The sequence below is a fragment of the Halichoeres trimaculatus genome, unplaced genomic scaffold (assembly GCF_033239565.1).
Source record: "Halichoeres trimaculatus isolate MK-OKI-2021-1 unplaced genomic scaffold, fHalTri1.1 fHalTri1_scaffold_11, whole genome shotgun sequence".
NCBI lineage: Eukaryota > Metazoa > Chordata > Actinopteri > Labriformes > Labridae > Halichoeres > Halichoeres trimaculatus.
The window spans coordinates 26398099-26425144 of NW_027437189.1; the positions used below are offsets into that span (position 1 = coordinate 26398099).

At 39.8% G+C, this 27046-nt stretch overlaps 1 protein-coding gene across 1 annotated transcript; it reads right to left on the minus strand.

The window, feature by feature from the left end:
- Positions 1–1765: 1765 nt before the first annotated feature.
- Positions 1766–25970, minus strand: clcnk (chloride channel K). The gene is made up of 19 exons (XM_074680679.1): positions 25808–25970; positions 25341–25472; positions 25120–25248; positions 21710–21849; positions 21536–21616; positions 19906–19981; positions 19398–19523; positions 16944–17028; positions 16561–16662; positions 16078–16162; positions 13469–13615; positions 12714–12783; positions 12445–12555; positions 10179–10395; positions 6477–6610; positions 5968–6038; positions 5472–5552; positions 2632–2718; positions 1766–2417 (listed from the first exon to the last, which is right to left on the minus strand). The coding sequence occupies exons 1-19, from the start codon at positions 25968–25970 to the stop codon at positions 2379–2381; spliced, it is 2076 nt and encodes a 691-aa protein (XP_074536780.1). The 3' UTR covers positions 1766–2378.
- Positions 25971–27046: the final 1076 nt, after the last annotated feature.

The window sequence follows — 27046 nt, forward strand, 5'->3', positions numbered from 1 at the left end:
GGATCTGGAGTTCTATGGCAATTCTCAGGGACAGTTACTGCTGGAGATTCCACTTTTCATGCAGCGATAGACCAGACCCCAAAGGCTTGTGCAGTAAGCACTAGGCATGAAAGGTGCATCCCTTCATCTGCCTCTTTCCTCACTCTGATACACCCATCACTCTGAAACAGAGTAAATCTGGACTCATCAGACCACATGACCTTCTTTCATTGCTTCAGAGTCAAATCTTTATGCTCCTTAGCAAACTGTGCCTTTTTTTCCAAGTAGGCTTTCTGATGATTAGGCTTTCTTACAGTTAAACAGCTGTTTAGTCTCTAACCTTTGAGTTCCCTTTACATTGTGTGTGTGTGGAAATGCTCCTACTTCAAATGTTGAACACTGCCCCAAGTTTTACTGTTTGCTTTTTTTAGGATTATAGATCACGATCATTTTTTTTTTCTTTTCTGACCACGTTTCAGGTTTTTTTTTTGTTGTTGTTTTGTTTTGTTTTGTGTTTTTGCCTGATCTATACCAACAATTTGAAAATTCTAAAGCTGATTAACATCTTTCCCACAACCACAGAATGTGTCTTTTGACATAGTTGTTTAAGAAATGAGAAGCTTCCCATTGCTTCACTTAGGGTTAATGACTTGTTGCCAGCTGATACAGAATCACCTATGCAGTAATTATCCAATGGGAGGCTCTTACCTATTTGTTTGGGGGAATCCAGGAGATGGCTTCTTTTTAGAAAGGCAGTGTATGTAGTATGAGTGTTCTGTTTTATCTGTCTACGCTGCTTCCTCAGCTGCTTCCTCAGCTGCTTCCTCAGCTGCTTCCTCAGCACCAACTTTATGACACCATATAAGTTTTGAATTGACATTAAATTTCTTCGTTTTGATAGAAATGAACAGTTACCTACAGTAAAGATGGGCTGCAGATGGAAAATCAACTTGAAGTGTCAAGATTCACGTGCATTATTTCCCCATTACTTTACTAAAAAAGTAACAGACTGTTAAATGTTAGCGATGTAGTGGCTACGGTTACTCATTGCTGTCAGTGGCAGAGTACCAGCTGCTGTGAATGAACACAAAAGAACAACAGCATTACTGCCACAGGCGGGCAGACACTGAGTTATTTTTGACATACTTCAGATTTTGCTCTTTTTCACATATTAGGTACTAGATTTGGTTAAATCAGTCTAAGCTGCTAGTATAGGAACCAATTTTTTGAATACAGCTACAACTTCAAATTTTTTTTTTTCACAAGCAAGATAAAGCCACAGTTCCCCAAGAGACCACATGGCTAAAAGCAGAGGAAAATAGGAATAGAGCTTGGTTCCACAAACAGAATTCTGTGTGCAGCTCATTTATGATTTGTTCACACTAAAGTGCAGGCGATAATCTGTACAGCTCATCTAAAGATAATGAAGCAAATATCTGATCATACATATTTGCATTTTAATGAGAACAGCTGTGTTGCAGTGCCTTCCCCACTGGCCAGAGACTACAACATTCAAGAGTTTGTTTAGCTAGCCCCTTGATGCTTGTTGTCACAAATTTGTGACATACCCTGTCAGGTCTTGATGCAGCTGAAATAACTTTTGTATCTCAAATATTACCTATTAATTTATATTCTACACAAACAAAAGATGGTATCAGATCCACTATGTCACAATATATTGCTCAGGGGATGAACTTATCATGTCTTTATATATAATATAACTTGGTTATAACTTGCGTGTAATATAATCAAATTTACAATCTCCACTTAATTTAAGACCTGTAAGAATGCAAAAACTCATCAAAACAATCTATTTTTATAATTGTTGATTAATTCAGACAGTAAGGGGTTAAGCATTCACTGTAGGTGGGCACCATGACAAGAGTCCAGAAACCAAAGGGTAATGTCCTGGACACTGTGTTCATCCAGACACAGTCAGAGTCTTTAGTCCCAAGAGAAGACAAAAGCTGAGTGAGCCATCTAACCACCCCAAAGCTCTAAAATCTTCAAACTTAATGTAAAAAAGAAACATGGATGCTTAAATTTAACTTCAAACAGTCTAAGACGAACACAACACACGCTATTGTTTCCATCCTGTCTGAATGAATCTTTGAAGACAGGAATTTAAAACTTCTGTGTATCTAGACCAGTGAATAATCTATAATATTAATAATGATAATCGTAATCTCCTGGCCGATAATTACAACGGGACAACAGGCACTGATAAATGTTGACCGTAGTATTCTCAGGCTAATAAGAGTTTTGTTTACGTTGAAATATGATTATGCTCGGGCAGTGAAGAAGTCAAATCATTATTAGATACACGCTAATCCGACAGAGATGGATCCACAGCTGCTTCAAAAGGTCAAGGCATGGGCTTACATCCTGTGCATCTCTGCTTAGATTTCTTTTGCCAAGTCCTCCAATATTCTTGTCATCTGGAGGAGGAGATGAATAAAGATAGAAGAAGAGGGGAGGGGTGGAGAGAAAAAGAGAGACTGCTTTGAATCTGTAAGTAGAGCTTTTGCCTCCCACATTCTGCACACTGTTCACAAATCCATACAGCACTGAGGCCCAGAGAGGGAAACAGCAGAGTCCATTTGTGTTGATGAGAGTTAATCCACACATTAGAGGCAGACAGATATTAGTTACCTCAGGCCATGTAATGATCCCAACCAGTCGACCAGCGTCTGTGACAAACAAGGTCTGAGCTCCAAGCAGACTCAGGATGCTGTGGGCCTGTGTGGACACAAAAGAAACCAGATCAGAAGGAACTGTTTTTCCAGTATTTTAGGTGATTAACACTGTGCCTGTTTGTTGTTTTCTGCTCAGCATATAGTGTGACTTGTATAGCTAAACAAAGCTCCAAACCAAAGGTGATGCCAGCTGAAGTAAAGTTTTGAAAGAGAATTAGGCTGCATGTTTCCCCCCACTTCTTTATGCATAGCTGGGGTGTGTGTTTAGGTTTGGTTAGTTACTCACAAGCTCTACTTCAAACCGCACATCAGACACCTGACCAAAACATCCTCCTTTTACCTCCGAACTGTCTCTGCCTCTGCTCTTGTAACACCCATCCACGTCTTCATAAGCTCCAGACTGGGCTACTGCAACAGCATCCTTTACACCAGAAATGGGAAAATTGTGGCCCCCAGACCACATCTGACCCTTTGGGTGTCCCTTTCTGGCCCCCACGTGGTCAATCACAAATTGGAGCATAAATGAGAAAAAGGTATGCTACACAGGCCATACAACTGTTTTGCTTCTAATGTGAAAAGCATTGAGTTTGCATGATTTCCATATGGAAAAACAGAACAGAAACATGTGATTAAGTTCAAAAAATGTAAACACATCACTGATGATCAACTTTCTTTACTGATTATTAATTCTGTAAGAGTAATTTCCTATTCGACCAACACCACAACTTCAATAAATTAACACACATATTCATAGAATATACTTATCCTTCTGGTCACTAGATTCAGCTAATAAAAATATGAGTAAGTGCATTTTTCAATGGAAAAATTTCATATTGAGCAGAATTAAGTTTGTGTTACTGATATGATCCTCTGATGCAATTCAGGTTTCTCATGTGGCCCCTTGTAAAAATTAACTACCCACCTATGCTTTGCAGCCTTTCTTTTCCTGAACCTCTAAGAAATATGATATGAGCAAAACTCAGTGGCCCAGGTGCTCATCCACTCCTGCTCAAGAGTTCACATCACACCCATCCTTCAGCACATTCACTGGCTCCCCATTTAGCACTCCTCATCACATCACCTTTCATCATCAGATGCCAACCTCTTCACCCCCATCTCCAAGAACAAGTACCGCACCTTGGGGGACAGAGCTTTGCCACTGCAGCTGCAATTCTCTGGAGCTTTCTCCTCCAAAACATCCTGGCTTAACAAACATGACTTTTCCAAAAAGCCTACAACATGAGTTTGACTCCCTCTGTTGCCTGTTTTGCACATTATGTCGAGCATATTTGAGTATCTAGAATAGGCTATATAAGACTAATCAATGAAATAGAAATTTTTATTCCAGTAGTAGGTGTGTTATCCACAGGGCATCTCAGTCATCTCAGCTCTGAGAAACAAGAGAAGCAGAACAGAAGCGAGACACAACCCACCATGGACCCTAACCTCCTCACTTGTCATGGATTAAACCAGAAAAACAGAAAAGCCAAGAGGACATTTGTCATCAAGGTAAGTTTTCAGCTCTCACCATTTGGAAGCAGGCTGATCTTGCCTGCAGAGGTTGATGGCTGAGCCTATTTGTCAGTTCTGTGTAATACACTTGCAATTGACATATATCTCTTACCATGCTACTTCAAACAGGGGCGTGCCTATGTTCCCACAGCTCCCAATATGTTCCCATATTTCTAAGATTCTGTTTTTGTTTAACGGACTTTAAGACAGAGTGTTCAGAATATCCTAAGAAATAAAATGTCAACTGTTACAGGAAGAAATCCTGCTCCCTCGTCTCCCTTGGGCGTCTTAACATGTGTGTCAGTGTCAGTGTCTGCCTTGACCCTCTTCTCAGCCTGTATATGGATGTTTTGCTTGTATTTGTACGTTTCTGGTCGGAAAGTAAGTATGGTTACATCAGCCAATGACAGCGGGCCCAGTGCGCAAGTGGCTTTGCATGTTGATTAGTGAAAGGGAGAAGCTATCCTGAGCGGCTATGATAGTAGGCATAGCACAGAGAAAGAAAAACACAACCTAAGTGAAACAAAACACCACACAAATAAAGCTTTTTACTAAACAAGGGTGAAGCTTAGCTCAACTTTCACTTGCTTTTGGGAACTTTGAGAGTAGCTTGGGACCAAGAGTGACGTGAGTTGGCTTTCTGCTAACCAGGTATGTGCCAAACAATCCAGGGATTAGCTTGTGCTAACATGCTAAGTTGGGTGCATGGCTGTCGAATCTGTCCTACGTAGATACATGATGCTGCAGGTGGTTGCAGGGCTAGTGAGTGCATTCACCTGGCCTTGGTTAGTGGCTGTAGGTGTGTGCTGCAGCTGGCACTGAGCCAAGAAGGAGCAGCCCAGTTTGAATTTGTGTTTACTAAAAAGAAATGAAAATTCCTGCAGACCCTGCCTTTAAGGAAATGAAATCAAGGGTTCAGCATCTAGAAGCTCTGATTCAGATGAAACCCTTTTCGTTCAGCCTATTTAGTTCTTTCTTGGAATGATTGAAAGGATTTCTGATGATGATGATGATGAAAATACTATTACTCATTTATTCATTTGCTATAAAGTGCCTAAAAAATGGGGAAGAGGGCTTAGATTGAAAGAAAAGAAACACAAGACCTACTTTCGAAAATGCCCTAGAAGTTTGGGGACATAGGGATGACCCTACTTCAAACCACTGAACTACCCCTCTACACAGGAACGTGAAAGTCTTCAGGATGAGGTTTGGAAACTTTCCATAAATATTTAAAATATACTTAAAAATCAATCTATTCTACTCACAATTCCTAAAGGCTCTCACCTCCTGCACGGTGTCATGAGGTGACATCAGGACAGTGGCTGGATGAATGCAGCAGATCTCATCCAGGTGTTTCTCTGGTGTCTGAATGGAACAGGATCAAAATAAGTTCATTATAGCTGTTTGAAAGCATTTTGTGATGTAGCATAAAGAGAACAAAATCATAGTCTTTTGTCTACCTAAGTTCATGTGAGCTGGGAAAATGCTCATCATTCCTCCATCGTAACCTTGGACATTGCATGAATTGCTTTATACTGTTTTAAAAACCCATTTTTGATAATCATCTCTATTTTTCATTCTTCATTAAATAAGCTCTTACGTCAGTCAGCATTTTGTCCGAACATCCTGCTCCTGACCTCTTTTTACTTCCAACTGTTTAAAATTCTGTCCGTGTCGAATGGATTGTACAAACATGACCGTTTTTTCAAAAAGCAGTCAGCAGTTCTCTACTCCACTTTTCTCTGAACCCTGGAGCTACCTGTCTGGCTCTGGCTTTTACCTCAGTCCTCCAGTGACGCAGGAACATCAGCAGCTCTGATCGAAACACGAACCCCAGCAGAATCTGTGATTCTTCAACAGAAGAGAAGAGAGGAATCTCAATTTCCTTTGCCACAGTTGGAGCTACAGTAAGATCATGTGTAGCTCTCTCTAGTGGGCTGTGAATCTCCTGTTATTTATCCATGTGGTTCCTGAAAACTCTGCTGGCTGAGTTGTTTTTTGTTTCTGTTTGTTCTCCTGCTTCTTAGCTCCTGATCGTGGCATTTTCATATAGATGAACTGCTGCATTTTTCTCTTAACGTTCCCTTTCTTACCTCAGGCCTTGCTGTGACATTATCGTGTGTTTGAACCAGCATGTGTCTGACAGTGTGTCAAGGATCCCTGCTAAATTTCAGTCAATATTCCACACTCTCTCACACACACTCTCACATTTCTGTTTCAGAGACAAAATATGTCTCCTCAGGAACCAGGAGAATGGGCTGAAATACAAAGTAATATCTGTATGCATACCGTGAGAGTCCACCACAGGGATTTGTGTGTCAGTGTTGGTGTTGACAGCACGCTGCACCTCCTCCAGCTCAGCTGCCTTTTGAAGCTGTACAGATTTTTCACCTAAAACCTGTCCGATTGGTGTGAAGGGAAGCCTGCAACAAAGACAAATCATGTCACATGGAGTGCAGACAGAAGCAGCTGTAGTTCAAATTGCTGTTAATAATTTTAACAGGTTACGATACTGTGTTAATCCAGTTCTAAAGCAATAAAAGCTCTCTTCTTAACGACAAACTGATCTTGCTTACTCTGAATCCCACTAAGGGCACTCAGATCAGCTTTTGTTTAAACTGAGGTATGACAGCTTGAATTTGTTGGATAATGTTCAGTGTTTTGTGATCTCATCCTGTTTTATTTTTTCATCCTGGCGTTGTTGTTATTTGACCGCTGTTGCTTTTCTCCTTTTTAACTTTAACCCTGGAATATGGAATATACACTCAACAAAAATATACTTATACCATATTCTCTGAAACACCTTTTGAGATGGCTTATGGTGGAGAAATGAACATTCAATGCACGAGCAACAGATCTCGTTGACATTCCTGCTGTCAGCATGCCGATTGCACGCTCCCTCAATGCTTGCGACATCTGTGGCATTTTGTTGTGAGACAAAACTGCACATTTTAGGGTGGCCTTTTATTGTGGACCGTCTAAGGCACACCTGTGCACTAATCATGGTGTCTGATGAGCATCTTGATGTGTCACACCTGTGAGGTGGGATGGATTATCTCAGCAAAGCAGAAGTGCTCACTATCACACATTTAGACAGATTTGTGAACAACATGTGAAAGAAATGGTAATATTGTTTATCTGGAATGAATTTTAGATCTTTGAGTCCATCTCATGAAAAATGGGAGCAAAAACAAAAGCGTTGCATTTATATTTTTGTTGAGTGTATGTCAACTTACTCCAGGAAACAAAGTAAGCATTGGATCAATTGTTGGGTAGCAGATTAAATTTTATTTGAGACCCTTTGGTAATAACACACTTTTTAAGAGCTATGCATTTTAGAAACTTTTCCCACCAAGTTAGGAATGGTAACATAATGTATTTACAAGGTACAGCTGAAACAATGGCATCTAACATGTTTGAGCCGGGAGCCAAACTTTAGTCATTTCAAGAACAGACATTCTGTTCTTAAAAAGAGATTCTGGATAAAAGCATTTCAAAGTAGCTCAAGATGGTCAAAGAACAAGAAGAAGATTCTCAAGGAGTCCGTTAAAGTAACACTAGAAGCTGTCGGCCTGACTCACCAAGGAGCAGTGGGAAATGATGAAAAATTATTCCTTTCAACACATCAAAGGAAGATGAGATTCCGTCCCAATCAGTAACAGATAGGGAAGAAAAAAAATTGAGCCTGCATATTTTATCTTCAATTTTTCAGCAGACTGCATACACACCCCTATCTACATAGTAGGGCTGAACGATTTTGGAAAAAATGATGTAATTGTTTTATTTTTTTGACCAATAATGTGATTGTGATAGCAATTTAGCATGCCATATTTTATATATTTATTTATTTATTTTTTATTTTATTAATTTATTTATTTATTTATTTATTTATTTATTTTATTTTATTTTATTTATTTATTTATTTTTTTGGGGGGGGGGTCTTTTGTTTAATACTGTTAACATCTAAACAATTATTTTCTCTAGGTAAGCCTACATTTTATGATGAAATGAGATGAATTGATGCATGTACTGATACGTGTAACATGTCTTTATTTAACTATTACAATCACAGCAGAATATTGACTCATTCAACTTCAAGCCTTGTAGATGTGTAATATAGTTACTGTTAATTATCTTAGACAAATCAGAGGGAGAAACGAAGCCCTGCAGAATGACAGGCCTGGTATGAACAATAATATGAAAAATAGATATGAATCCTCTCTTTTATGAATCTCACACAAAGTAAAGGGCAGAAATGTAAATAAGATCAAATCTCTGGCTCAACCACTAAAATATGTCAACATGTGGAATGCACTTCTTTATAAAATGAAAAAGAAACACTGTGTAAACATAAATATAAATGCTAAATGTACAGAAATCTTACTGATCTCCCATCACTAACAAAACTCAAACTTAAGTGCAGAAACAGATAAAAACCAAGCATTTGGCTAATCATAGCAGCTGCCTGGTGAGAAATGAGAATTATTGCATTACTGAATATACATAACCAAGATGCATGCATCAGGTGCAGAAATCAACCTGATGTTAAAAAGATGTGTGTGTTTGAGACGTTTAGTTTTCTCCATCTATCTATTTTTAATGCAGAAAGCATTTAGAGGTTGCTGGGGCTTTTGATCGATACCACAGACTCAGCCATTTCTGGGCCGGCTGCTGAGATGTCAAGCTGTTCACAATCATAAAATCCATACTTTCACCTGCTGTGAGCGATGCTCAGGTACATTGCAGTGATTATGTGAATACACACCAGCAGCGGGCATTCAAGTCGATCTGTCAGAATTCAGGACAAGAGCCCAGAATGTACACAGCTCATAGAAAGACTGTGAACAAAGTATTCGATGGAAAACTACTCAACTGGATGCTGAAGTTACCTGGATAAAGACAGGAAAGTCCCAAGAAAGCATCAACCTAGTTAGTATGCTGTAGCTTCTCGATAGAGCCATAAGAAGTACAGATAACCTAACCATCACAGACTCTACATAGGTATATCCTCTTCAGGCAGTTTTCATTTTTACATGATCTCTTAAGACTTTTTATATTCCGTGGATATTTTACTATCATCATATAACTATTGATTGTAAATCTCCAAGGAAAAGTTTGCTGACTTGGAAATACAGTTGACTTACAAGTCTAATTTCTTCCATGATGGAGCTCAAAACTTAGATTGCATGTATATTAAAATCGAGTTTCCCCATTGAAATGAATTGAAATGCCATTTATCTGTTCCGGACCCCCAAAAACCACTGCAGTTTTTCTTTTTACTTTATTTTCAACATGTTTTTAAATTAGAAAAATGTTTTAATAACAAACATAGTATAAAAATACAAACAATTGAATGTACTGCACTAAACAGGATTTATAAAATGTTATATATAGAGCATTCATACTGCGTCAGACGACTTGAAGATGCTGACATGGGGGTAAAGCTGAACTAAATCGCTGGATCTTATTCGCTGATTATTTGACCTCTTCGCCACGCTTGCCTTGCTTTTATCCACAGGTCTTTTCAATGAAAACCTGTCCAGTGAGCTCTGTTTCATCCTCCATTTCAGAATGTTTCTGAAATGAATTAGGAAAGTGTCATTAAATAGTGATGTCACAGGCCAAGGAGGTTGCTGAAACTGGCTTGTAACTCAAATTTTATCTCTCAACTCAAAGCAAAAAAAGAGACCGCTTCTGTGTGAAAAACTCACAAGTCACTCGTAGGAAAAGGTACCACTGTGTGTGGTGTCTCTTATATCTTTGCTGAATTAGTCCTTTAAATGTATTTAATGCAAAATCTCTTCCTGATGTCTTCACAGTTGAATGTGTCAATTATGGGAGTAGTCATTGAGAAAATGTGTCCAAGCTGTTTTTCCAAGTTTATCACTTCACCAGACAGCCAGTCCAGATCAACAGACTGAAACTAATCTGTCCCTGTTCTTGTTATTAACTGTCTCATTCATGTCATCAGTCTGACTCTTCTGTACTCACCGTGGGCACGCCTTCTTCAGAGAGGGAAGATGAGGAAGCTTTTTGCTGATGGAGATTGCATCATAGAAGGATGGGCGACGTCCAGAGCGAGCCAGGGCGTTGGCCAGCAGAGTGGTGAGAAGGATGGGAACAACGTGACTGAACTGACCCGTTAACTCTACGGCCAGGAGAGCTGGAGACAGAGTGTGTGTGACGGCTCCAGAGAGAGCTGCTGCACCTACAGGACAAAAACAGTAGCAAGGTTATTTTATTTATTTATTTATTTATTTATTTATTTATTATTTTAGGCTTTTCATATATTTAAACAAAAGTCTGGACAATAGATAAAGTAGGAGACAGGGTGAGATTGGGGAGTGACAACAGAAAAGAAGCAGCAGGCTGACTGACCTCTTGGGGGACTAAACCATAAGTCATATCTGTGCCCCTGGGTACTATTATTGTGGTTACATAATGCACTGTTAGGACTCTGAACACTGAGATGTAGAGTAGTCTATGCTTATCAAACATTGTACTTAACAGGCAGTGTTGTAGTTCAGAAGTCAGACTTAAAGGATAATTTTGGTTTATACAGCTTTTAAATTGTTTATAGAATGAAGTAGAACAAAATACTCACCAAGAAGGTTTTCCTGATCCAAGCAGTGCTTCGGGAGATATTTAGATCCAAAATCGTGCAGCGGACGTCCGTATAATGGGATCCATCGGGGCATAGACAGCGCCACTCCTAAAACAGCATTAATCGTCCAAAAACTTGTGTTTTTCACCAATATTCCATCATGGTCCGCTCAGAGTTAGTCCTCTGCTGCAGTCTGTGTCACTCCAGACAGCGCTGTGTGGCTATACTGACCTCTGAACTGACAAAGACTTTGTTTATGTTTGTGCCTCAAAGAAAGGAGTCAGCTCTCCAGAGAGAGTACTGGAGAGTACTAGAGAGTACTTGGATCTAAACGTAAACAAAGCCTTCGTCAGTTCAGAGGTCAGTATAGCCACACAGCGCTGTATGGAGTGACACAGACTGCAACCCGGAGCGGACCATGATGGAATATTGGTGAAAAACACGAGTTTTTGGACGATTAATGCAGTTTTAGGAGCGGCGCTGTCTATGCCCCGATGGATACCATTATACGGACGTCCGCTGCACGATTTTGGATCTAAATATCTCCCGAAGCACTGCTTGGATCAGGAAAGCCTTCTGGGTGAGTATTTTGTTCTACTTCATTCTATAAACAATGTAAAAACTCTACAAACCGAACTTCTCCTTTAAGTCTAACTACAGCCTAGATTTTCAGCACTGATATTTTATAATGAAGCAGGACTCATTTTTGAGCACAAACACAGGTTTTAAATTTGGATACGGCAGATGGACAAAGGGATTCAGATCTTATTACACATGAAAGCTTTTATGTGGATGAAAATCTGGCACTAATAATTCATTTGGTATCATCTCATTCTGAAATAGTTTAAAATGCAAATAGAGACTCCACAAACAATGAGTTAGCTCGCTAACACTGAGGGTCTGAGTTAATTGGTTTGTTGGCAGGTCGGCTGCAGGGGCTCTTGAGAGTATGAGCCACCTGCAGTGATCTCACAGCAGTAAAATCGATGAGCGTATCCCCTCATTAAGACTGATGGAATGGGTATTTACATACGATGCAGGCACTGAAACTTCATCAATCACCTAAATTTGCACACACACCAAAAAAAACCTGTTAAGAATCTAATTTTAGTTAATTACGCATCATCTTAATATTCAGACGGTTCAAAACAGTCAGTACTGCTTCAGAGGTTGTATAGATCCAAACAGGATCTTTATAAACCCTTGGTCACTGACTCGGAGTCAACCTGACCTCGAGGTTTGGTGACTCAACAGTATTTGATTAGAGGAAAGGCCCTTCACTTTGGTCCACCTCTGATGAGATTCACTTTGATCTGTTACATCCGTTGGAAGATCTAATCACTACCATGATGTTTTGTAGTGGTGAAGTTTGAAATCCAAACTACTTAAATGAGGTTTTTACAGACTGATTTCTATACAGATCCATATGAAGATGCAACACTTCAGATTTCCTTCGAAAAACTGTGAAATAATTAGACATTGGTTGATATTTCTACAAGGTTGAATCCTTAGGCAGATTTGCTTTAAGAACAGGAGATTTATGGGAAAAGTAAGTGCAACATACAGAAATTGTAAGCAGCAAACAAAAACTACAGGTAAACAAGCAAGACATCATGATATCAACTGTAAAGACTTATTGATCTGTTTTTCTACCAGCAAGTGCATAAGCCCCAGGATTTATTGAGGCCCAAGGCTGGCTGAAAGTAGCTCCAGTCAAAGACACATAAGCTGCTCCTTCTCCAAGCAAACGTCCCAAAGCTGCACCTGAAAAACAGATAATGGTAAAAAAAAAAAAAAAAAAATCAGTCCACCCAGATCATCAGTTTCAAGTGAGAATATGCATCAAGAGCTATTCCTCAAAATGAATTCAATCATGTGCCACCCAGGTGTTCAGAGAAATATAATCATTTCCCTCCACCCACCGTAGATAAACACTGGCATGAAGTATCCAGCTGGCAGAGGCAGAGTGCAGGCCAGGACCAACATCCACATCTAGGAAATGACACACACACACACACACACACACACACACACACACACACACACACACTGTAAAACCTCAGCCAAAACAGCATTAACAGTGCATGCAGCACAGAATGAGTCACAGCCAGCCTGTGCACAGAAAGTATTTGCACTGCTTTCAAATCAATTTTGCACAAATAAATATTGAATCATGCCAATTTCCATTTTCCATTTGCATGCAGTAAGTGGAGACAAAACAATGCCATAATCAGTCAATCTCACTGAGTGACAGTTTCTTACAGAGCCCATTAGGTTGCAGATACTAAAAGACTCTGTTCCTCATGCTGTTTTTTTCTTTCTTTCTTCTTTTTTATTCTTTTGTTTTTTGTTTTTGTTTTGCAATTGGAAAAGAAACTGAAATATTGGATTTATAGGAGGTAGGATAGGTTCCTGAGGAATACAAATGACTTCTATCTACTGTGCTGCTGTAAGAGAGAATCAGGTAACACAAGACATTTTAGCCTCAAAGGTTAAGCAGTCTTTAGCTCTCTTACTCTACAATGAAAATGTCAATTACTGGATGTCAATTATGGTCCACTGTGACGCCAAAGAACAAGAGGAGAGTGAGGCTGGGCTCTGTGTCTTGTTACCCTTCAGGCTGGTTATCAGTGCAGAGATAAAGGAGTCCTTAATTAGCTGCTTCCATTGTGTGTACCTTCATGAGCAGAAAGACAGCCAGAGACAGGTAGACAGGACTCCCTGATGAGCTCCACTCACACAAAGGCTGAACAGATGCATTGTGGGATTGTGAGATCCACTGCCTGCTATCCAGTAAGGAGGTGAGGAGCTGTTTCATGGAGAGCTGTGAAAGAGATTACAGCCGATCAGAGTTCTGTCAGAAAACAAGGAAAGGCTGTCATTTCTAACATTTACATCTTGTCAACAGATCAATTTGAGATACAAACAGAAGCAGTACATGTAATACGGACATAGAAACATGTGAGGGATGACGTGCTGGAGGAGAATGTTGTGTAAACTAGAATCCCAACAACATGAAGCAAAGGAGACTTGTCCTGCCATGAAGGTGTATTTGTACATCGCGTCACAGCCTGTTTATGACACATTATCTCACTCGTTAGCGAAATCTTCCAGTGAATGACTGATACTACTGGCTGCAAAATTATTCTATGTGTTTTAAATGATTCACGTAAACACACTGAGCATTCATTATAACATTTTGATTCATGAGTCAAGAATGAACGTTTCCATTTAGACAGGTGAACAGGATTAATGGCATTGACATCTCTGTCTACATTTAGCTCCTTCTCTGAGCTTTGCAGTTCACAAGCCTTTGAACATAATAATCTACATGTTTGCCACATTGTCAACAGGCCAAACTCCTTAATTTATTAATCGATATATTTTAATTTATAAGTGCCTAGTTGTTTTTTTTCTTTTTTTTATTGGCCTTTGTATGTCTTTAGGACAAGACACAGAAAACAGGGTGAGAGTGGAGTGACATGATGGAAGGGTAACGCAGGTTGGATCTGGGTGCCTGCTCCAGGGCTAACCTGATGAGGTGCATAACCAAGACCAGTAGGCTACACTGGCGCATGAGTGATGGGTCTTTAAGATAAGATAAGATAAGATAAGATACACATTTATATCTAAAAACATTACAACAAGAATATATTAATAATAATTATATTAATAATAATGACAAATGTTATTTATAAAGCGCTTTTCCAGACACTCAAAGACACTTAACAATGGATAAAAACAGCATATAAAACAACACAGAGTGACAAAACATGAATGAAAAGAAACAGAACAGAAAAACAAAGTGCATTCAAAGACAATCACACATTAAATTACATTACATTAACTTAACATTACATTAACAATTACATTAACTGGCGCTACCCAAGTAGCTGCCTGTTGCAGCAGCTCTCTCGTCTTTGTCCGTTTCTTGTAATTTCTTCGTCTCTTTTTCGTAATCTTTGTATTTGGAGTGGATCATCACTTTGTATGGTTCATTGTTGGTCATGGACACCAAACTTTTTGTGGCTTCGGCTGTATTTTTTACTACTTTTCTCCTGTGTTTGTCTGGAGATCCTACATGTAACCATGGCTGCATTGTTTACATGCGAAATTAGCTGTTAGCAGCCTGTAGCATGTCAATGCTAACTAGTGTAGGGCTTGATGATTTCCCTCGAGCTGAGGAGGAGGAGGTGAGGACGACGTGCTGGTTCTCGGATGTGAGCTGGGAGGTGACGACGTGGACCTGTCCTTCCATCCATCGTTGTTGGGAACATGGGATCTCGCTCCGGGGGATGGATGAGCTAGCTGTGCTAACCCAGCGGCATCGTGCTGTTCACGGACGTGGCTGACGGAGCTGACACCGGACGCCGCGACACATCGGAGGAGCTTCGCCTGCTGTGAGCAGACAGGATCCAGGAGACAGAGACTGAACAGACTGCTGGGGAGGCTCAGTCCTGGACCCTGTGGAGGTGGAGACTGGCTGGGCTGGAGAGTGGTGGACGAGTGGTGGACGGGATGTCGTCATCTAATTTCTTATGGACATTTTTGCACTTTCTATACTCTTTCTTACTTTTGTTTTCTTAAATGCTGCGGTGACTCCTGAATTTCCCCTCGGGGATAAATAGATAAATAAAATAAAGTATTTTCTATTCTAAAAGCATTTTTAAAAAGGTGGGTTTTGGTTATTGTTTTAAAAGTGGGGAGGTTGGGACAGTTAAGGATGCGTAGTGGTAAAGCATTCCAGAGAGTAGGGGTGGCGACAGAGAAAGCTCTGTCTGTTCCATATTATAGAATAATAAAGTAACAGTAACTTATTTAAAAAATGTACATATGAGACACAGCATAATGGTAAAAAGTTTTCTGAAGGGAGTGGGACATGTTTTCCATCAGCAACAACAGGAACAAGGAGAAAGGACTTAGTAACAAAGCCAGGGAGAACCTGGTCACACACATATCAAATCAATCCGTGTAAAGGCCTCCAGAACATTTGATCTCTGCCTGTGGTCACTGTTGCAAATGTGTTTCTCTTTTTTTTTAAAAAAATCTCAAGCTGTTCTTGAAGCTCAAGAAACTGCAATGATGTTCCCCTGAGGCTTTCTAAAATCCTGAAATCTCCTGCAAGTTTGAACATCAGTGTCTTACTCACCCTGTTGTGGTTCTAATTTGCAGAACCACCCACTCACTATACATAAACCCCTGCATGTTTTTCTCTCCTATTTTCTTGCATTTATGTACGCTTAAAGACAGCTGTAATCAATAAGTTACAAATGCGCTCATTCTTACCGTAGAAGCCATATATTGACCAGCAGAATAAGGAAAGGTCACAGATGCCAGCAGGAAGACCACCAAGCCTGAGTAAAGACTCTTCCTGCAGAGAGAGAATCAAAAACATGAGCTGCATATTTTTGGTACCTATGAGTTAAACTTAAATCTCAAATGCATTACTTTTTTTTTTCATCTTGGTGAGCAAACTGAAGCACAAAAGATTCAGCTTCCTTGCAATGTTGTTAATCTGATTGTGCTTGAACAAAGAAATTTAACAAAATAAGAGATAAGATCACTTGGTGTGGCTTTGAAGCCATTAATCCAAATTTATGCTATGCATAATCTATTTTTAAAGTTGTCTATTGGGTTGCATAACATGAGTGCATTAAATAGATAATCCTTTTGAGAGACACGCTCTGTTCATCCCATGAGTCTGTCTCACACAGCAGATGACTCATCCCTGCATCACAGCCTGACTTTCACTTTGTAAGAGGCTCTCACTCTGTCGTCAGCATCTTGATCAAGATCGAGTTTGTTTTGGAGAGCTTCAGGATCCACCGGTGGAGGAAGAGGAAACAGCAGCTCACAGCTCCACACAGCAGCCTAAAACCACTCAAAAGACAAAGGGGTTATTTTAATCAGCATCAGACAATCGGAAGTCATTACACACGGGGGAGGGATGACGAGGTGAGGAGGAGACCAGTGCGTGATTGTTGGGACACAAAAAAGAACCCTGATTGCTGATGAGAGGAGGAAGGAGACCCAACAGAACAACTGAAAGAATAATATTACAATGAGGACTTTATAATAGAGATGAGTGTGAGACTTAAAACAAAAACATTAGTATCTGAACCATGCAGATGAGGTCAGACATCCTCTCTTACCCGAGGAGAGCAAACAATGGGATCTCCAGTGGGTAGAAAGATGACGATTCTGGGAAATTAATTTTGAACATGGCCTGAAGCGTCTCTGTGGGCACAAAACAAATCAAAGTCATCCCCTCAGTTCCTTTTTTTCTTTCCCTCATTAAATTACTCAGAGCATTAATTGAAACTTACTATCTTTCAGCTGCTGCTCATTTTGCCTGTGCTAATGTTTCCGGGTGTTGTTGTATCAGGTAATAGAGAGCTGTCAACACTACTAACAAGCTTACATGAGCATATTATTACATGAGTCATTGCTGGCGCTCTGTAAATGACATTACCATCAAAAATTACAGTCTAGACTTGAGGGATGTGCTTTGGAGAAAGAGTATCATGTTAACGGACTCATAAGATGGATGGTTGTAATTTACTGCAAATCCAAGCTGATCTGGAAGAAGTTATGTTCAGGGTGTCTGATTTAAGTTGTCTGACCACACTCTGTATATTTACTCTCACTTTTGTTAATTTGTTGCCTTGATTACCCAGCTGTGTTCAACACTTAGTTCTGATTGGTTAGTCTCAAATCAATCTGGGTTATGTAGACCACAGCACGTGAAGATGGGAAATTGCACATTCTTTAGGCTTCATTTTGTCCCTCCCTTTATAGTTTTCCATGACTGCTCAAAAATAATCCTGATTTCTCTCACTCTGGTGTTTAGAAAAACCTAATTTCAGCCTTTATCTGAAATGCTTCTTGTTAGCTGCTGCCTATTTCAGGCTCCCTGCTCCTAAAATCCTCTTCACTCTGATTGGCCAAGCCTCTGGAGGCCTGTTGAGGTCAGAGCTGCAGGTAGACCTTGGTGTTTGAGGCCCACCGCTAACATGTCATGAACCAGTTAGAAGATTCTTATGTGATAACCTCATCCTGTGAGGATCTAGTGCTGTGCTGTAGAACAGACCATTTTGAGCAGTTTACAGAAAGATTCAGGGATTTCTACAAGATAAAAATTGAAGTGGTTTGAAAAGCTACACATTTTGTATGGATAACCAGCAGCATTACCTCACATACATTTAGGAAAGCAGAATACCATTCTTTAAATTGACATTTGCTAAAACAACATAGATAACATGGTCAAAATGGTCAAACATTGTCAGACAAGATGTATATGTTGAGACATTATACAAATTAAACATTTAACTTACACTTGTGTCATGTCTCGTCATTTACCTTAAACTCCAAAAGGTTCAGTGTGGCCTTCAGTTGTTCTGTCCTGTTTTACTTTGTAGCAATGTCTCTCCTCTTGTTTTGGTTAAATTCTCTCCCGTTCCCTGTTTGTGATTGTTGTCCCCGCCCTCATTGTTTCTACCTGTGCCCCATCACCTCATAGGCTGTTTTCCAAATCGCCTGCTACACTAGTAGTGCCTACTATTTTTTACCAAAATTTAGTATGTAGTAGTCAGTATGCGAAAACTTGCAAAATCTGCAGTATGCCAAAATTCCCCTGATGTCCTATTGATCCAGGAAAATTTCTCAGTATGCAACAGACCAGTCTACCTGACATACTGTATCCCACAATGCACAGCGCTGACGCTGTTTGTCAATGCAGGTGGCAGGTTTTGGTGAATTTCCGCCGTCTGTTGGAATGATTTAGCATTATAATTACAATACAACAACATTACCGTTATACGGTCCGCGAGACAGAAGTGAAGTGATGCGGTTGGTTGTAAACGAGGTGTTTACTTCTACAAATTTATTAAAGCCCATAGAAAAGACTAATTACCCCTTTTAAGCATACATGGATTATATAGAAGTGTTTTTTTCATCAGCTGTAAAAATAAAAATCCAGATTTATTTTCAGTCAACGATATAACTTTTGGTGTAAGATTAGAAATCAAGAATGATGATTCTGCTGTGATATGATTAACAAAATAACTAAATGCCCAGATCTGCCCATAGTTTGTTTTGTATAATTATATTAAAGGCAAAAACCCCAACATCATCTGTAGCTCCGCCTCCCGAGATTTAAAACCAGAGTAGTATACTACAAAACAGACCCAACAGAAAAGTCATACTACAGACTACATGCAAAAGCAGTAGGTAGTATGTAGTGCCAGCTACATACTACATTGACATGTAGTATGTAGTAGTCGGTTTAGAAAACTGCCATAGTCTCCTGTCTGTTTGTCTTGTAGGGGGTGTTTTTCTGAAGCTTCACTTTAAATCCTACACAGTCCAAGTTAGTTTGAGTCAGTTTGTTTTCTGTAGCCTTAAGTTTTTCAGCACTGATGAGGTTTTTTGTTGGTATCCTTTTGACTAGAGTTTCTGTGATTTGTTGTCTTACTTTTACTTCAAAGAGTTGTAAAGACAATTTCTGTTGCTTCCACAAGTCATGCCCTTAGGTTCTTGAAGAGGCTCTTATTATTATTTTTAATATGTTAATGGTTTTGAGATGATCTGATTAGTGTCTCCATTACCTAAATCTCCACTCCACACGAAGAAGAGACGAAAAGTCAGGGCCCCACAGACGGCTGAGAAGAAACATGGGAAGTAATGCCTCAGTGCAAAGTGAGAACTCATCACTTCCACACTGAACAAAACTCCTAAAGGAGAGAGATATACACAATAGTGACTCATCCACGTGTCAGGGGAACATCATTTAAATGAATAAATGTAAAACATATTCCAAAGGGTTGTTTCACAACAATGGCTTTTTTATATGAGTAAATCTGAGCTCCAACCTCAGGCTCTAATCCTACCACTCTGAAAGACAGAGATAAACAGTGGGATGTGGACCAGTTTGAGTTGGAGAGGGATTGAGGCAAGAAGAGAAATATGATGGAAATGTGAGGAGGGATAACAGAAAGAACAAATATTTGACTGAGGATTCAAAGGAGGGAATGCATCGAGCAGATAAATGTCAGAAAATAGATGTCGCTCCAGCAGATATGTCGAGAACATGGATGTGTTGTGGCTCTCTCTTACCACTGATGGGAGCACTGAAACAGCTTGCTACTCCGACTGCAGACGCTACAACCATCATTTCTCTAACAGGTTTTACCTATAAGAGAAATATGCTGTAAGGAACATCCACTTGAAGTTAAAACACCATTCATTGTTTTTCTTTCCCATTTCTCCACATCTGAGGATACAGAGAAAAAATCCTTCACCAACATTTCTGGGAGCCTTTTTTACACCAGTTAGTTTTACTATAAGGATAAAAAACTGCTTTATGATTTTAACATATTTTTTTTACATCACTGAATTATTCCACAGAGACATTTGCCTGTATTTTAAACTTAATTAGTCTCTTTTTTTCTAATTATTAAGATAATGACACAATTGAGCTGAGTTTTTAAAAACATAAAAATCTTTGCTTATTCTCCAAACCTGCAACAGTTTATTTACTCATATTTGGCCAATCACAGGCATCTGACATACTGTCACATGACAATTTGATTTGGCACAATTGCTGTATATTTTGCTGTATATTACTCTAATTTCTGGGAAATAGCGTGAATAATACAAGAGTGTTCTCTCCCTTAGTGGGAGGACCCCAAATATTAGTATTACACATTTGGTCCTGCAACCACTGATGAGTGTTAACATGCAACTTCTCTAAAAGCAGTCGTCACCAAAAGTCTACCTGCTGCCTTTTTATCACAAGTTTCAGTCTTCACCAGCAGATGGAGGCTAAGGCATTTTGTATCAACAGGTATGATTGCAAAAATGTATGTTTTATTTTAGGGGATTTATTTAGGAGGATCATCCTCCTACAAGCTGTGGTTACCAAGTCTCAGAAAAAGAAAACCCTTCATTCTGCAGGGCTTATTCTGTATGCTTCACATACAGAGGCAAAATCCTCATAATGAGTGACAATCCTCACTCAGCCCACACTACCTCGTCTAAAGATTTTCTGTCACTCTGTATCCTAATATCAATTACAGACAAAGTCTCAAAAATACCTTAATTAAAAATTTGGCCTTTTCTATTTCTTAGTGAAGTTAACTTTTAGATCTGAAAATGTTGTTTTGAAACACAACACTCCTCATGTAATGGTACTTACAGGTGTCTTTGTTGAAGTTCTTTCAAGGAAACTGTCAAGTAAAGTTTGCTCACCTCATCAGCAAATGATCTTACCTTGAGGCCTGATTTTCAGAAAGTAAAATACTGAAATAAGAGTAATTTCTTTGCTTGTTTCATTAATTTTGATTGTGTTAGATTTTTTTGTGAGATTTTTGGACAAACGTGAGAAATACACATGCCAGTTTGAGATTTTGTTGTGCAGTTCAATGTGATAGGTTAAAATAAAGTAGTTTAAAGGTGAAAACTGAGTTTTGTGTGTTTATTTGGAGTTAGTGATTCACTGTCTCATCCCTGTCTTGGTTTTCACTGGTTATCTGTTCAGTGTTGTGCTATAATCCGCCTGTTGTTTGCTAATTGGCCCATGTTGTCATTAACACAGAAGTTTTTCTTGAAGCTGTTATTCGAAAAATGTGTGCTATAAGAAACTGGAGGCTGCATAGAGTTAGCTAAAAATGATTTTCACATTATGAAACTTGGTTAACTTTGGAAAACCTTCCTCTTCATCTAAAATCAGTTTTAATGGTATTACCTCCTTCTTACTAGCATGTGTGGGGGAGAAGAGGTTGCTCAGGTAAGCTCCGAGCATGGTGGAGAGATGCACAAAGGGACCCTGACGCCCAGAGACAAATAAATAAAGCTGTTAATAACTCATGACAAGCAGACTTTTGAGTATTTGAATGAGAGAAAGGAAAAACTGTCTCACCACTTTGCCAAGAAACACAGTGCTGCCGGCTGACAGAGTGCAGATTAGGCCGAGGAATTTAGTGAACATGTTTGTGAGGGACAAGAAATGAGGCATCTCAACGCCAGACAGCATTGTTCTCACCTCAGGTAACCCTGAGCCTGAGGAGAATATAACACGACATAAAGGTTAGAGGTTTTTTAGTCTTTATAAATGTTTACCCTGTTTTCATGCCTGATGATGCTGCTTTGGCAAACTTTGTCACACTCTATAAATCTACCCTGGGGTGTTGAGTTGTAATGAGCACTGATGCATCTGTTTGACCTACAGAAGCAAATGAGAGTATCAGCACGGGGATTTAGGATTTGTTTGTTGTCATTTTAATGGCTTTTACCACTTCAGACAGTGTCAGGCAAAACCAATAACGTCCTGGCAAATTTCAGCGTTATTACTGTGTGTGTCTTTTAGAAAGGAAGCAGGAATTTCTTTGAGGTTTTACCTGGAAGTCTTACTTCTTCACAGTCAGTGAGTAGAGAGAGGTTAGGGTCATCTCAGAAAGAAGATCAAAGCTCTCCTCATTGATATCCTAAACTTTAAAGACTTTCCACCAGAGAGATAAAATCAGAGCTGACTTTTAATACTACACGCCTCACTGAGCCTCTCACTGGATTTAAGAGATAACATCTTACATGACTTTTCTCAGTGCCATCTAGTTTGCTTAAAGGTACAGTGTGTGGTATTTAGCAGCACTACAAGACTAGTCTGTGAAAATGGAATATAGATTACAAGTTTAAGTATGTTTGAATAATGTAGAGTTGGCTATAATATACAAAAATATGAAAAACATTTAGTTTGTATTAACAAGGTAAAATTCTTTCAAATCTACAGAAGAAACAGCTTCCTTCTTCACAGGCTGCCATTTTTCACAGCCATCCTTCTACCATTGCAAAGAACAGACCAAAAAAGAACGTGTGCAGTGGTTTGAAGCCAAAGATAAAAGAAGGAGAGTGAGTGTTGTGCAGAAAGACTTTGTAATGCTTTATGTTTTTAATGTCAGAAACTTGAAAAATGACGGTTTATCCCTTATATTTTAACTCCACGCTGTGAGCACTACATAATTCTGGGTGGGGAAGTCATATCCACAGTTTTATGTCCTCTGCAATTCTCTGCTTGTTTGTGCACAGGGGGACTATGGCAACTCAGGGCGTATTATCAGAGCGAAGTTGGAGCTGATAGATGGTGATCATCAGTTGAATGTACATTTATAAGTATTGCTACGTTCACATATCGTCTGTGGAGTCTGCTGTTTTGATGAACTATGATGGGGGTGCAGCCTTAGCTTACTTTGGGGCTAACATACTTTAAAAAGATGAGTGCTCAGTCAAGAAACCCATCACAACACTGCCCAGGGCCTCAAGTCCTAAAATCAAAGCCTGAAGACAGATGAGCAGCAAGAACCAGGATATCACTGCGATCAAGTGGGCACCTCCTTTCACTGGTGTTTCATTAAGTTAGGCCCATGACACCTCGGAGAGGCTTCAGTTATCCATCGGCACAACATCCACAGTAACAACCCAACCCAGTCACCACTGCCACGTTCAACGGATGTGATTTATTTGGTGACAACACTGACACTATGTAAAAAAGGATTCTTTGTTTATCAACAATGAGGGATGGGGGAATGTTTGACTGGAAAAGTACTGCAAAGGATAATGGTTTACAAAGTGACATGAGGGAGTTGACCACCAAAATACACATCTTTTTAAGTTAATATCATCCCTTTGACAGATGGTAAATGGCTCCCAGCTTTGTGAAAAAGCAGTGAGTGGATGGAAGAGAACAGCAAGTGGCAAGGTTGCCAACCCTCCCGATTTTTGAGGGAGAGTCCCGAATTTCAGTGCCCCTCCCGAAAATCTCCCGGGCCCACAATTCTCAGGAATTTCTCCCGATTTCCATCCGGATAACGATATTGCCACACCATCCTTCTCTTCTGACTGGGCGCCGTTTACGGCTGGACATTAATAACGGTTACACCTCGGCTCGAAGTCAAGCACGGCAAACAGAACAGAAGAAGAAGAGGCAGATGAAGAAATGAGTAAGAAGAGAAAGAACTCATGTAAATTCCAGAATGAGTGGAAAAAAGAATTCCTGTTTATCCAGGACAGCGCGAAGGGGACGGGATATGCTACGTGCACATTTTGTAGATCTGACTTTTCGATTGAACACGGTGGCCAAACGGATATCACAACACATCAAGGGTCGTAGAAGCACAAGGCTGCGGCAACGCAGTACCGGTCCCAGCCCAGCATTTGTATATGACCCCCACCCCCCACCCCTTTGAAAATCTCCCTAATTCTGAGGTCTCAAGTTTGGCAAGTATGGCAAGTGGACAGATATTTTTTGTGGAGAAATCTAGTGTTAACCCAGAGAGGAATTTAAACAAACAACTGTCATTCAATGCCCATGACTGCATTATCCATCGACACTCAAACATGTGTCAAGAAACCAGAAACCATTCCAAACCAAAAAGAGCACACAGACTGCTGAGTCTGAGACTCGGTTCATAATAAACTAACCAGAAAACTGCGTCCAGAGAACTGCACCAAATATATCAGAATGTTATGATGGCTGTGTGTTTCAGGGTGACTGAAACCAGCAGGCAGCTGGTGGCCAACTTTTTCATTTAATAAGTGAAGTAAAAACTGGATTTAAAGTATCAGCGGTTAAAATTTCTTATTTGCAGTCAAAACTTGCTACCAAAGGTTAGACAAAGAAGACACATGCAAAAACAGCTGTAGTCGCTGGTGTTTCAGTGTAAACTGTGACCCTGTGAAGTGGTGTCTCTACATGCCAGAGTTGCCAGCTAGCATGGTCACTATTAACTCCAAAACACCGCTTGCTCTGTAACTTCACAGAAGTTGACTCCATGGTATAGTGTTGTTTCTGACATCTGACCACAGAACAACTAGACATTTTTATGCTGCTCATAGCTTGAATGTGTGAAAGTGTTTCACAAACGATAACATCTGAATGAATGGAGCAAGAAGTACTTCTGCAGTCAAAATGCCTGCGCATCTTTATGATAATGTGGACTAACGATGCAACATTATCTAACCCAGTCATTGCTACCTTCAACAGATCGGACTGTTAAGTCCAGGCCAAACAGTCCAGGTTCACTTCAGGTCTGAGGCCTCTTTACTGCATGTCATTCTCCCGCTCTCTTCCAATGTCCTGCTCTGTTTCCTATCTTCTCCAAGTAAAGCCCAAAAATCAGGAAAAAAAGAACGGAAAAAGTAAGGCAAGAGGTATGTTATTATGGTATGTTTTTGATAGCAGTAACTAGTAACTGTGAATAATCTTCAGTCACCTCCACAACCCTCTTCATACCTCCATATTAGCAAATTTAATTAGATGTTTCTTGTTGGACTGACCTGTAGAAAAGGGACAGATGTTGTGTGAGAACGATGCTGCAAGAGAACAGAGGCATGCTGGGTAAAGAGTCCAGCAAAGAAACTGCAGCAGACTGTGGCCATCCAGCTTCATGTAAAGCCACTGGTGTGCTGCAAATACAAAGAAAGAAACGGTGTCAGTCTGTGTTCTCTATGCACCAGGAATATATTTCAGGAGTTCAAACGGGTGTGTGCATCTGTACTTTTGAGCAGCTTTGTCACACTGAGGTCCACGAAGAAGCTGAAAGTGGCCGTAAAAATGCCTAAAACAGCGAAGCCGTACCACTCCAGCCCACACACTGACCCTAGACAGCAGCTCAGCTTTAACACACACCCTGTGGATGGAGAAATGTGGGTTAGCTCTGTTTGAGTTCACAAACAGTTAAAAGTTGCAGAGCTAATTAACGCTTCTTTTATTCTAGAAAGACATGTGAGGCAGAAAACCGTGCTGCATTTAGAAAAAAGTTCCTCTGTGTCAGTACAAACACACATGATCACAACGATTGTTGTCCTTGAACTCAAACATAGCATGAGATGAAGGTTACACAAAGCTCAGGTTCTCGTATGGTATGGTCTCCAAAGTGCAGACTGACTTCTAAATACCTCCTCTCAAAAGTTATGATTATTTCAGTGTTGATCACATTTGATTAGTTTTTAATGCAAGTCCAACCTTTGACAGTCGCTCGGGTTCGTTGGCATGGTTTCCATCGATCAGGAAGGAGCAGAATCGTATTATGGGATCGATTATTTTCCTCCCAGTTGTTTCTTCTTTGTCCAGTCTCACTCCCAGGAGCCTCATCCAGGCTCTTCATCTGGTCCTCAGCGTTTGTCATGATTGGATTAATACATCATTTGATCAATAAGTCAACGAGTTAGCTACAGCATACAAACAGACAGACTCACCTTCAGCCTGCCTGAATGCTAGAGTGCTCAGGTGTGTTTGCACCATGACTGATCTCTGTTTAGGTATTAGCATATTACCAATTCAGTCATGAGTGAAAGAAGGCTAATATTAACTCTCTGGAACGACGCTGGAAGGTGTCCTTTATTTGTCCTTGCAGCAGAATAACAGTTTAAAGATTTAATTTCATGCTCCTCAGCTTTTTAACAGATTTGTGTTGATATTATCAATCCTGCTGCTGAAAATAATTAATCCCATAATTCCTATTCCGTTCTAATTTAGATTTATAATGGAGACAACTGGTGCTACATTTGATTCTGTTTTTCTTTTTTCTGTGAAAATGTGATGTACTTTGACCCAGGGGGATTTTTATCTGACCATGATGCTGCATTGCTGAAATGACTCACTTATTTTTCATTTCCTCATTTTCCTTAGCTGAGAAATGAGTTTTCTATCAAGGCTGCAAAAGAGCACACTTTTATAAAGGTTGTAACTTGTAAAAAGCTTTATCATTTTCAGGAAAAATGCATTTAACCCACAGACTGATTTGGTGGATAATTTGACTTAATACCTTTGCAATTTCCATAAAGTACCTCAAAATTTCAATAGCGTCTCTCATAATTTCAACTTTTCATCAAATGATTTTAACTTTGTATCCAATAATTTCAAGTTAGTGCCCCATAATTACTACTAGGTATCACAATATTCAACTGAGTACCTCATAGTTTTTACTTTTTACCTCATAATTTTGCCCTACTGAGGTTAACTGTACATCTGAGCAGACAGAGATAGCATAAAGAGTTCCCCAAGGCTCTATCGTGGGGCTTCTTCTGTTCGACATCTGTATGCTCCCAGTGGCTCAGATGATAGAAAAAAAAAAAAATCAAAGCCAGTTACCATCATTATGCAGATGACACATAGTTAAACTGTGTGTATAGTCTGTCTCCAGGCTATCACAGCCGGGGTCTGGGTGACTGTACGGAACAAATCAATGAGTGGATAAGCCTA